At 44.0% G+C, this 12,904-nt stretch overlaps 1 protein-coding gene across 1 annotated transcript in view; it reads left to right on the plus strand.

Annotated features, from left to right (window-relative positions):
- The window catches only part of WWC1 (WW and C2 domain containing 1), a 117,899-nt gene that overhangs the window by 82,011 nt on the left and 22,984 nt on the right, over positions 1 to 12,904 (plus strand). The window contains exons 10-12 of the mRNA XM_081934449.1: positions 1,080 to 1,169; positions 1,707 to 2,242; positions 6,026 to 6,134. Coding sequence (XP_081790575.1) covers positions 1,080 to 1,169; positions 1,707 to 2,242; positions 6,026 to 6,134 — 735 coding nt within the window. The remainder of the gene's footprint in view (positions 1 to 1,079; positions 1,170 to 1,706; positions 2,243 to 6,025; positions 6,135 to 12,904) is intronic.

Raw genomic sequence — 12,904 nt, forward strand, 5'->3', positions numbered from 1 at the left:
ATTAATTCTTTTGTACAAAATGTGTTGTTGTCCTAGCAGAATCCAGAGGGCTCTATGGCTGATGATGGCATATGCCATGGCATATAGCACATTAGAGGAAGAGCATGGAACGGCATCTCTGAATCTGTATATACTTGCTTAGATACTACATCAGTTTGCCCCTCTATAAATCTGATAAAGTGATCTGCATCTCATGAAAGTTTGGGTCTTTTAATCAGATTTGTTAATTAGAAAAAGTTAATTAGAAAAATTAACATTTATCCAAAGGAAAGTTCTCCTGCAGCCTTCCCCTCTCTGAATGCAAAAGCTTTTTGTTTATGGAACAGCATACAGTTCCCTGGTAGGAGGGAGACGAGCAATAAGCTATGTGTTAAGGTAGAAGTTGTGGGCAGCTAAGATAATCCTCCACGCTCTGATTAAAGTTGGAATTTGCGAGAAGGATTTGGATGACAGATTGGCACAGAGATAACATGTGTTCCAAGGGTTGTTTGTTTTCTAGCAGAATAAGAAAAAGTTAGCTAAGAACCGTGCTCAGTTTAATTTTTTTCTGTATGTTTAACTCTAATATATTATTTCTAGTGATTGTTGTCTCTATATAGATAAGCTCTTGTGTGTTTTATGAAATTTCCTCTTTATATAGGAACTACTTCTAAATAGTTGATTTGCATAATCTTTGGATCCTTCTTATTACAGTATGTTATTTTAATGAAGATTATTGTAAGATGTTTGTGATTTGATTAGCCATATGCTATTATTTTTTCTGACATCAATTGTTTAGCAAAGACCTACTTAAAATATTTTTGCATGTTTTCAACTTCTTCGTTAAAGTTTGATTCTATTTGTTTCCTGTGCAATTGGTCTCTTCCCCACAAGGAAGAAGGCTAATTTTCCTAGTTCCAAACTCACTGTTATGTGAGCTATAATTTGCTCTAGAAAATTTACTTTGTTTTTATTTATCTTTTTCTCTTCCACTTGTCATTAAGCTGCAGACAATGTGGGTACTAGCATACTTCTGTGACACCACAGTTGACATCAAAGCAGCAGCACTATAATCTTGCCTTTATAAATATATTCTTCAGGTTGAAGCTAAGCAGTAAAAGAAATCAGCTGGCTCAAGAACTAGAGGAAACAACACGATTATTGGCAGTATTGCACACGAAGTTGAAAAAGTAAGTGTCCCACGCTTTTGAATTTTTGAATTTTGTGAGTAAAAGGCCTCTGAGCATAATTGTAAAAATGATTTCCCTTAGCATTACAAATTACAGTTTGGTCTTATTAAGAAGTGACACTTTGAAATAGAGTAGAAATGCAAAAGTGTCAAGAATGCTTAGACCATAATAATAATACAGTGACATACCTTCTGCAGTATCTAGCAGGTATTTCATAAAGATAATAAGCTGAAATAGTAACCCTACAAAAATTCACTTTTGGAAATTGTATTACAAAGAAATGCAGCAAGGAGATAGAAGACCTTATTGAAAATAGACAAATTAATTAATTCTGCCTAAAAATGTGTTTATTTAAATTCAAATTTCTCAGAGATACTTCGAATGAAGAGCAGGTCTACCATCAAACAATTTTGTGAGATAGTTTAGGCTAACTATAGTTTTGTAAATGACAGATGATTGAATCACTTGTTCTAAATAACATACTTAAATCAATATGCCCATCTTAATTTTGATTTCTAATTATTATTTTTCTTTCAGTTTGTCCTCTAGCATGCTTTCCTTATCTTCTGGCAGTAGTCATGGCTCACTTGCATCCAGTAGAGGATCTCTGGTCACCTCAAGCCAGGATTCTTCAACTTCAGCCAGCTTTACTGATCTGTTACATGAACAGTTTGAACAGCTAGACTATGACTATCAGAATAAAATGGACCTCTTCCTTTTGGAGAGAACCACAGGTTTTCGACCTTCAGGATGCATCACTACTATCCATGAGAATGAAGTAGTAAAAACGCAGAAAACAGATTCTACCAGCCGCTTGCAGATCTTGAGATCCTTGTCTGGAACACCCAAATCCTCAACATCTTTATCTCCAAGGTCATCTCTTTCATCTCCTTCTCCACCATGTTCACCACTAGTGACAGACCCATTCTTCATAGGAGATGCCTTTGTGAATCATGCAGACTTTGAGGATACTGAAATAAACAGTGGACTTGCTGAACTTGGTCTAAACTCCGTAGGTGGGAAGAAGTATAGAATAGAAGATTCTAGAACTGGGGTCAAGCATTTGGACCAAGGTGAAGTAATGGGTGCCTTCCTCATTTTCATTCCAAATTATTGGTATTATTTTTTACTTTTAAAAAAGTTACCAGTTTTATTTACAAAGTTGTAAGATAACAGCTATAAAGTAGAACAACAAGCCTATACAACAAAGATTTTTAGCACTGAATTCATATAAAATGTTTTGGGATATTCTAATAATCACAAAGGTAATGGTTCCCCTCGCACATATGTGCTAGTCGTTCCTGACTCTAGGGGGTGGTGTTCATCTCCATTTCAAAGCCAATATAATCACAGTTAAATACAATAGTGAATTTCAAATTTATAATAATAAATTTAAATATTTATACGTTTGAAATTTATAATAATAAATCCATATTCTTACAGGAAACATTATTAATATAGATGGGGATACTTTATTTTTTTTCGTCTATGAAAACTATGTTCTGTTTTCATGGTTAAGAGATTTCATAAAATTAAAGAAACATCTTGATTCACGTCTCCACATTAAGTAGCAAGCAAATGAATATGTAAAATATATTTCTACCTTTGGTAGATATCCTACAAAAAGTGTCACAAAATGCAAACATAATTTTCTATAGAAATTTCATTATACCAGAATAAAGAGTTGAAAGGGACCTTGGAGGTCTTCTAGTCCAACACCCTTCTCAGGCAGGAAACCTTATACCATTTCACACAAATCGTTGTCCAATCACTTCTTAAAAACTTCCCGTATTGGAACATTCAGAATTTCTAGAGGCAAGGTCCTACTGATAGTTGTTCTAACTGTTAGAAAATTTCTCCTTAGTTCTAGGTTGCTTCTCTCCTTGATTAGTTTCCATCAATTGCTTCTTGTCCTGCCTTCAGGTGCTTTGGAAAATACATTGATCCCCTTTCCTTTTGGAATACTGCTATCATGTTACCTAGTCCTTCTTTTCATTAAACTAGACATATCCAATTCCTGCAACCATTCTTCATGTTTTAGCCTCCAGTCCCCAACTATCTTTGTTCTTCTTCTCCACAGTCTTTCTAGAGTCTCAACATCTCAACATCTTCTCTTCCCATGTATATTGTGGTGACGAAAACTGGATGCAATATTCCAAATGTGGTCTTATCAAGGCACTATAGAGTGATACATTTCTCGTGATCTTGATTCTATTCCTCTGTTAATGCAGCCCAGGACTGCATTGGCTTTTTTAGCAGCTTCGGCATACTGATGGCTGATATTTAAGTGACTGAAGTTCCCTCTAATAGTTACTGCTGTTCAGCCAGGTGCCAACTATTCTATACCTGTGCATTTGATTTTTATTGCCTAAATATAGAACCTTAATTTTCTCAACTTTGAATATTATTTTATTAGATAGGACCCAGTGTTCAAGTCTGTCAAGATCCTTCTGTACCTTGAGCCTATCTTCTGGAGTGTTGGCTATTCCTGCCAGCTTGGTGTCATCTACAGGTTTATTGTGTTCCTCTTTTATCCCCTTGTCTAAATCATTGAAGTATTGAAGAGTACTGCCTTAAGAAAGAACCTTGGGGTACCCCACTGTATAATTCCCTCCATGTAGATGCTGTTCCATGTGTTGAGTGTGGTTGTTCAGCCAGTTACAAATCCATTTGGTGGTGATGCTGTTTAATTCATTATAAAAGACTACTTTAAAATTGGGTATAGCAAATTGACACAATATAATGCACAATGTAATGACTGTATAGTCCCATACCAGATGATAATAACATTTGGACGTTTTGTAACACTCTTAGATATTATTGTTAACTTGTCAGCTTTGTCTTCTGAATTTCTGGAATAGTGAGACAAAAAAAGAAGAAGAAATGATTACATCCTTACCAAGAAGAATTGAAAGAGAAATGAACAAGGATATGAGCAATAGATTCAGTTTTTCCCAGGGGACAGGGACACTGACTTCCAACTAAGGGGAACCATTGACTTTTCCTTCTGATAATGCTAAATGCAAGTCAACATACTTAGCCTGTGATTTGAGGAAAAGTGAAAAAGGTCGGCTATCTAAATAATTTGGGACTGGCACTTAAATTTTTTTTACAAATTTTATTCTTTAGAAAATCTTTTCCTTCTCTGAAAAGAATGGACCACTGAAGATTTTTTAGTATTTTAATAATGTTAATATTTTTAACATATTAGAGAGGTCTGAAAAGAACAGGGATGAAGCGGTAGAATCCTACCCCTGAATATACATGTCCTAAAAATTATATTTTGAATTTACCAAGCAGCATTATTCAAATTTTAAGAAGTATTTCTAAACTTCTATTCTATTTTATTAAAGCATGCTGTTTATGGCATGAAACTACCAATCTGGGGTCTGGAAAAGATTAAAAAAATAATTTGTCTTTAGCATGAGAAATAAGTTCTTACTTCTTCCTTGTGGGCAATACCACAATTTGCATTTGGAGTGTGAAAAGGTTATTATTCCCATTAGGTCTGGATGGCAATTAGCCTAAACTTTCTTGGTTCTTTGAAAATGGCTAAGGGAGTTAAAGAGAAAGCTACAAGGCACTAAGCAGATTAAGTGATTGAGGATTGTTATTCAGTCAGCAGACAAAATAATCACCATAGGTAGTTTATTTCAGGGCAGTAATGAGTAAAAACATTCACTCCCTGGGATTTGCACACACAGCTCAGAGAAGTGGAAAAGCTGCCTGATTGAGTTACAGCATAGCCGCCTGGGATCATGTGTCTTCACATGTTCTTGTAAGATACAGCTAATTAACTCACACCCTCCCCTCCAAATTACCCCTCCTTCCCTTTCTTCATAGACATCGCTTATAGGAAATGTTTACTGTTTTAAAGTTTAAATATTGTTCTCTGGTGTCATTTAAATAGTTGGGTAGTGGGAATATAGGGCACAAATCAAAATACTGTAATAAAAGAAAAACAATTCAGCACATGATCTTATGCAATCAAAATCCTTGATCTAAAAAAATAAAAGCAATAAGACTTTTAAAAAGAAAATAATATTACTAGGGACTTTCAATTAGATTAACGTCCGCTCTTATTTGCCATCTCCGCTCATATTTGCATATTTCAAGATTTTTTTCTCCAAACTAGCTCACAGTAACCAAATTTGACTTGATTTCAAATGACTGCTTGCTTGCCATTTGAACCTGTAGCCAGCAACCTAGAACTGCTCCAAGGATAGTCCAATAATCTCTCTAATCCCATTCATCCACTTTATCAATTCCTTTATCCTTTACATCTCTCAAATTTGCCAACCAGAGTCAATTTTCCTTATCTATTATTCACTCAAATCACATGCCCAAAGTATGTGAGTTTCTGATCTCATATCATCATCCATAATTTCAAAGTTGCCATCTTTTTCACTCAAGATGTACAATATTTAGAGCAAAAGCAGTGCTTCAGAATCAGTAGGGCCAGTCACACTCTACATGTCAGCATCTCCTTATAGATTCAGACAAGTTTCTGACCTTGCATACTGTAGTAGCTATATAAACTCAGTATATTTGGCTCAAATTAAGGAGGCATTATGTTAAGAAAGTGACCTCAAGGACCTTCATCCCTTTTCAACCCAAATGCCTATTTCTTTGAGTATGTGCCCCTGTTGTGCAAACTAAAAAAAAAAAGCATGTTATTTTTAAGAAGCAATCAACAGTGTCCACTTTAGATCCAGATACTGGAAACCACTGCTTTTTGAAATAGGGTTGACTGTCATCTGATCCAGATACAGGTATCTAATGAGTGTGCCCACAGGTTTCTTTAATATCGTGCAACTTTGTCATGAATTTACCCCTTTGTCTTTGCATTTTTCTAGCTGTAAATATGATTGAAGGATCTGTACCGAAAGTGGCATGTGTATCAGCTGCAGTGTCAGATGAGTCAGTTGCTGGAGATAGTGGGGTGTATGAAGCATCTGTGCAAAGGTAATTCTCATCCAAGTGATTACAAATTTAATTTGCATACATCAACTTCACCAAATCAGGAAAGTTGAATCTTGCAAATTACATATTTGTTACGGAAAAAAATTGTCAAGGGTATTTTCAAGCCACAACAATTTCAGTACATAGTGTACATAGTGTAGTACCCTGGTCTGCATTTCCTTTTTTGATATTACTGAAATGTTTCCTATAGACTCCATTTTTAATTTCCCATAATTGAATACTATAATTCAGTTAATAACATTTTCTTGTGCAAAATAGTCAGCCAACTTTCTCCAGGAATTTGTTGGTCCTGTAGGATAAACTGGAAGAAGGCTATCTGAAGTACTAAAGACTGGGTTAATCAAATATACCCCAAGACTGATGAGACATTATCAGCCAAGGACTCAGGGAAATGCATCTTCTATCTTAGTCTTTCTAACCTTAATTTTACTTATGCTCAGTAGTTTTTCTTGACCAATTTAGCATTCTCCTAGGGAGGGTATAGAATAAATTTTAAGCCTGTGCCCTTTCTGTTTCTCATGATTCTCTCACTGAGAATCCCACATTTTCCAGGGCGCTGCTCTGGAGAGTCCAAAGAAGGGTTAAACACAGCCAATCTGCCCAGAACTGAATTGAAACTTTAAGCCACGCCTCTGGTGCCGACTCTCCTCAGATTTTTTCAATTCAGCTAGCCCAGTAGACGCTTTAAGATTTTCTCCAGTTCTAAGATTGATTCCTTGGACTCTCCAGAGGAAGAATAATTTTTTAAAACAGCATATTTAAGGATTTTTAGAGCAGGCTGGTGAGTTTAAATTTAAGTTTGTTTTTTTCCCTTTTTAATTGGGTTTTTCTCACCCTTTCGGCTCTCCTGGAGTCCGGGGCTTTGCTCTGGCTCCTAGAAGCCACAGGCAGCTGTTGGGGGAAGCGTGTGGGTCGGAGTGCCGACGCCAGCGCTGTTGGGGCACCCCTACTGGGGGCCGATTCCCACTGGAAGCCCTCCGTTGCAATTTGTGCTTCTATCAAGTCAAATTGCTGCGTGGGCTTCCAGGGCAGCCATTTTGGCTTCTTCCCTCTTTAAATTTGGCGCGCAGAGCTCCGGTGAGTTCCGGCCGCCATTTTGGATTGCGCAATCTTCCGGCTTTACTTTTAAAAGTTTTTTGCCGCAGCTGCCTGGTGCCTGGCTCTTTGCAGGAGCCACGTGGAGTCAGACTTGGCCGGTGTGACCGGCGACCTGGGCCCCAATCCAAGCAAGTGATAGCGGCGTGGGATCGTGGCCTGCTGGGTCGCCTCCTTTACTCTCCTGCAGGCGCTGGGAGCGAATTCTGCTCGCGCCTAAGAAATTCCAAGCTACTTCAGGCCTTGCAGTTTCTCTGTCTCCTCAGGAGCATCGTGCTGCGGTGGGCTTTCTGGAGGTGGTGAGTGGTGGTTTCCCATCCCCCTACTGCCCCAACCAGTGATTGTTACCATGGCAGATCAGGCCCCTGAGACTTCTGAGGGTGTCTCTTCCAGAGCCCCTGTAAGACAGGCCGGGAAAGCTGCCAGGGAGGCCATTAGAGGGAATAAGCCTTACTCCAGGCATGGCCCCAAGCAGGGCTCAGGCCTAGACAAAGATGCATTAAGGCAACAGAAGGCCTTAGAAAAACAGTTTTCCAAAGCCCAACAGCAGGCCCAATCTTCCCTTTCGGTGTCTCCTGGGGAGCCCTCCAGGGAAATTCCTCCAGCCCAGGGAGGCCCCATTTCTGATAGTGAAGAAGAAGGGGATTCCTTGGCCATGGCAACTTCTCCAGGCCATTCCATGGCTGATCAGGCTGATCTCTTTGCCTGTCCCTCTGATATGGAGGAGGGACCAGCTCCAATGGGGCCCTTAGCCCCGGGCCCACTCAAAGGGTTCGCCCCATTGAGGACCAAGGGCCTAACCTATCCACTGAAATGCAGGAAATAATTAACAGGGCCATTTCCCAGGGCATTGAGGCAGGCATGCGAAAAGGTGGCAAGCGCACTCGCAAGATCCACCATTTGCAACCCCACGAGGATTCCAGAGAGATGACTCCTAGCCTTCCACCTCCGTCCCTGCATTCTTCAGTGGCCTCCGATGAGTCAGACTGGGAGGAAGAAGAGGAATTTCTTCCTAGGCAGGAAGCTGAATTCTCTGGGGATGAGGCAAGCCCCGCCAAAAAGCCGGCCTTTTCAGGCTTATTTAATTTGGATAATTTCAAAACCATTTTAGATAAGGCTAAGATCTCAACTCACATGGGGTCCACCCCCCCAGCTCAGGTGGTTGTAGACCCTGATGATCTATCTGGGGATCTCTTTGAGGAACCCATTTCGGTCCAGGAAATAGTTCCTGTACCCAAGATGTTCCTCAATTTAGTTCAAAGACAGTGGGCGCAGCCAGCTACCATGGCTACCCCCAGCAGCCATGACAAGAAGCTATATACGGTGGATGCCAGCCTGGAGGAGCTGCTCAAGCTCCCTCCTATCGATCCCCCTGTAGCGGCTCTTACCTCCTCTTCTGTGCTCCCTCCTGACCTGTTGGAGGGGCTCAAGGCTGAGGACAAGAGAACCGAAACTGCTTGTCACAAGACCCATCAGGCAGCTGCATGGGCCATTAAGTCCTCCGCTTCAGCCTCCTTTTTCTCCAGGGCGGCTCTCCTGTGGCTGAGGCAGTTGTTGAGGAAGATACCTGCCAAGGACGTTAAAGTCAGGCAGGATATCAATAAAATCATGGCAGCCACAGAGTACGCTGCTGATGCCACTCTGAATGCTGCTAAGTTTGCCTCGCGTGCCCTAGCGTCTAATGTTACTTCCAGACGCCTCCTGTGGCTTAGGCACTGGAATGTGGATATGCGCTCCAAATGGAAGCTTGTTACTGCCCCCTTTAAAGGGGACAAGCTGTTTGGTGAGGTCCTTGATCCAGTCCTTGTGGAAAACAAGGACAAAAAGAAAGTGATGCCATCAGTCACCAAAAAGCCTGATCGTAAAGGTCCTGGCTCTTACAGGAGGCAGGCCTTTCGGAACAATGAGCCCTCCACCAGCTCCACCCCCTATCATCGGGCGTATCCCCAGCAGGGTGAGCGGTCTCAGGACCGTCAGTCCTTTCGAGACAGAGGTCGCCAGCAGCCCTTCTCCAAGCGGCCATTTCGGGGGGGCTCCGGCTCCCGACCCTTTAGGAGGTATAAATGACCATCACAGGTCAGCTCCCATAGGAGGGCGGTTGCAGTTGTTCCACGCCAAATGGGAGCAGACCACGTCGGACCAGTGGGTTCTTCAAACGGTCCGCATGGGTCTCACTTTAGAATTCTGGTCCCCCCCTCCCCGCCACTTCATCCGGTGTCCAGTTCCCTCAGGGTTAGTCAAAAGATCCCTCATGGAACAGGAGATAAGGCACCTCAAGGAGATCAGGGCCATAGAACCTGTCCCAGCAGGCCAGGAAGGAAGAGGGTTTTACTCCATCCTGTTTCTGGTCCCCAAAAACTCAGGAGGGTGGAGGGGGATATTAGATCTAAAGAGGTTCAATCACCACGTGACATATCGCAGGTTCAAGATGCAGTCCCTCCAGTCCATCTTGGGGGCATCAGGCCAGGCGATATACTAACGTCCATAGACCTCAAAGAGGCCTACCTCCACATCCCTATCCGCAAAGCCCACCGCAAGTTCCTGAGGTTCTCTTACGCGGGCCTCCATTACCTCCGGGACCACGGGTTCACCATCAACCTGGAAAAAAGTCATCTCGTTCCCACGACCAGACTGAAGCATCTAGGGGCCGTCATCGACACCACCTCGGGCACGGTATCCCTGTCCCCGGAAAGGGTGGCCAGCCTTCGGGAGATGGTCGTTCAGGTGCAGCAGTCACGTCTAGTCAAGGTGGTTCAGCTCTCACAGCTCCTTGGCAAGATGATCTCGTGCCTGTCAATCGTGCCTTGGGCGAGACTTCACTCCCGTCCCCTTCAGTGGCTCCTGCTCCCATATCAAAGAACAAACGAAAGCAGCTCAACAAGACTGATTCCAGTTCCAGCAGAGGTACGTCGCTCTCTAAGTGGTGGTTGTCTCCGGCCCTGTTAAAGGGGTCGCCATTCAAGGAGCCAGTCAGGCTCACCATCACAACGGATGCCAGCCTGTTCGGTTGGGGGGCCCACTGCCACAACCAGCTCGCACAGGGCAGGTGGTCCCCTTCCGAAGCCGCTCACAGCATCAACTGGCTGGAGCTGAGGGCAGTCAGGCTTGCGCTGAAGCGCTTCCAGAGCACCGTTCAGGGCCACCACGTGCGCATCATGACAGACAATGTCGCCACCAAGGCGCACATCAATCGACAGGGGGGAACGCGCTCCAGATCCCTGATGAAGGAGGCGGAGCTCTTGGGTCGATGGGCGGAGAGGTATCTCCTTTCTCTTCAGGCGGAGCACATCTCGGGCACGAGCAACACCCAGGCGGACTGGCTGAGCAGATCCACAGTCGACCACTCGGAGTGGCGTCTACATCCGCTGCTGTTCCAGCAACTGTCCCAGAGGTTCGGCCTCCCGCTGGTGGACCTGTTCGCCACCGCGGCCAACGCGCATCTTCCGCGGTTCTTCACAAGGTTCCACGACCCGAGGGCGGAAGGAGTCAACGCGCTGCACGGCCCGTGGCCGAAAGGTCTGCTTTACGCTTTTCCCCCGCTACCTCTTCTTCCCAGAGTCATCAGGAAGATCCTAGCAGAGGAGGCGGAGGTGCTGCTGGTAGCACCGTACTGGCCCAGGAGAACCTGGTTTGCAGACTTGGTGAGTCTTTCGATCACACCACCGTGGCGGATTCCTCCACAGGACATCTCTCTCAGCCAGGGGGCCCTTCAACATCCAGAACCCCAGTGGCTGCAGCTGGCCGTCTGGCACTTGAGAGGGATCTCCTAAGCAGAGGCAAGTTGTCAGACAAGGTGATTGGCACCATCCAAGCGTCACGACGGCAGTCCACGACGCGCATCTACGCCGCCACTTGGAAATCCTTCGCCAGCTGGTGCACGGCTCATGGTACGCCTGCGCCCCTTGCTTCGGTTCCTGTCATCCTGGACTTCCTGCAGGAAGGTTTGGACAAGGGCCTGGCACCTAACACCCTGAGGCGCCAGGCAGCAGCCCTGTCAACCATCCTCTCAGTTGAGGGCTACGCATCTCTTGGCCGGAATCCGACCATCCGCAGTTTCCTCAGGGGAGCGACCAACCTGAGACCCCCAGTGGTCCACAGATACCCATCTTGGGATCTCAGTGTAGTGTTGCGGTCCCTCATCGGGCCCCCGTTTGAGCCCATTAAGACGGCCAGTCTCAGACACCTCACATTCAAGACGGTTTTTCTGGTCGCTATCACGTCTGCTCGTCGCATATCGGAACTGGCTGCCTTGTCAGTCAGAGAGGACTTGTGTCTCATTCGTAACGACAGAGTAATCCTGAGGTTGGACCCTTCCTTCATTCCGAAGGTCAATTCCTGGTTTCATCGGGCGCAGGAGGTGGTCCTTCCGGACTTTTGTCCGCATCCTCGGCACCCGAGGGAAAAGCGCTGGCACATGCTGGATGTGCGCAGGACTATTCGCAGATACATCAAGCGCACGGCCAGTTTTCGGAAATCCAAATCTCTATTCGTCTCCTTTCAACCAGCTTCTCAAGGCAAGAAGGTCTCTTCATCTACCATCGGCGGATGGCTGCGAGCCTGCATTGCTCTTGCCCACGTTTTACAGTCCGTTCCTGTGCCTCGCAATATCACAGCACATTCGACTAGAAGCGCCGCCACCACAGCTGCCTGGTCTACACAGGCACCGATTGAAGAGATCTGCAAGGCGGCCACCTGGACTTCTCTGTCTCCATTTGTCCGAAATTACAAACTGGACAGTTTTGCATCGGCGGAAGGGGCCTTTGGGAGGCGTGTTCTTCAGGGCATCCATACCAGCGGAGCGACCCTGATGGCTGAGCCTTCCCGCCCTAGTGACAGTTAGCTTGGGCATGTCCCTTCTTTGGACTCTCCAGAGCAGCGCCCTGGAAAATGACCATTGTCTTACCTGAAGGGTCCTTTTCAGGGCGCTGCAACGGAGAGTCCACCCCGCCCTGGGGTCTATTCTCCGCTGGTGTTTGTGAAGTCACAGTGTTGTTTGTTGTTTCTGTTATTGTTGTTGGACTATGTTTGACTTGTTCCATATTAGACTTCCAGTTGAAGTTTCAGCGCACAACTGTTCCACGTCTTCATTGAATAAATCTGAGGAGAGTCGGCACCAGAGGCGTGGCTTAAAGTTTCAATTCAGTTCTGGGCAGATTGGCTGTGTTTAACCCTTCTTTGGACTCTCCGTTGCAGCGCCCTGAAAAGGACCCTTCAGGTAAGACAATGGTCATTTGATTTTCCCATTCACTTGGAGAAGTAAGTCCTTAATTAAGAAATCTTACAATTATTGAATATTTGATATCAATATTAAATCTCTCACTTCAATGGTTTTCTACCCTCCAAATTTTGGGGAAGATATGTTGGATTACAGTAGGTGGGAAAATAAATGCCCTCTATTTGTTGAAAAAGTGAGCAAAAATAAATTATTTTTTAAAATGATTTGACTTTTTTTAGAATAAGAAACGTACAAGTTTATTAAGTAGACCATGGTATGAAGACTCAAATTAATGTATTTCTCTCAGTCTCTTGTGTGTTCTCTATGACTAGCTGTAGTAGCCTTTATCAGTTTTGGTATAACTGCATCCTTGTCTAGATTAAGATATTTGATCTAGTCATCATGAAATTATTCCAGGTATTAAAAGTGCACCAACTTTTGA

Source organism: Natrix helvetica (assembly GCF_964273705.1).
Source record: "Natrix helvetica genome assembly, chromosome: 1".
NCBI classification, from domain to species: Eukaryota; Metazoa; Chordata; class Lepidosauria; order Squamata; family Natricidae; genus Natrix; species Natrix helvetica.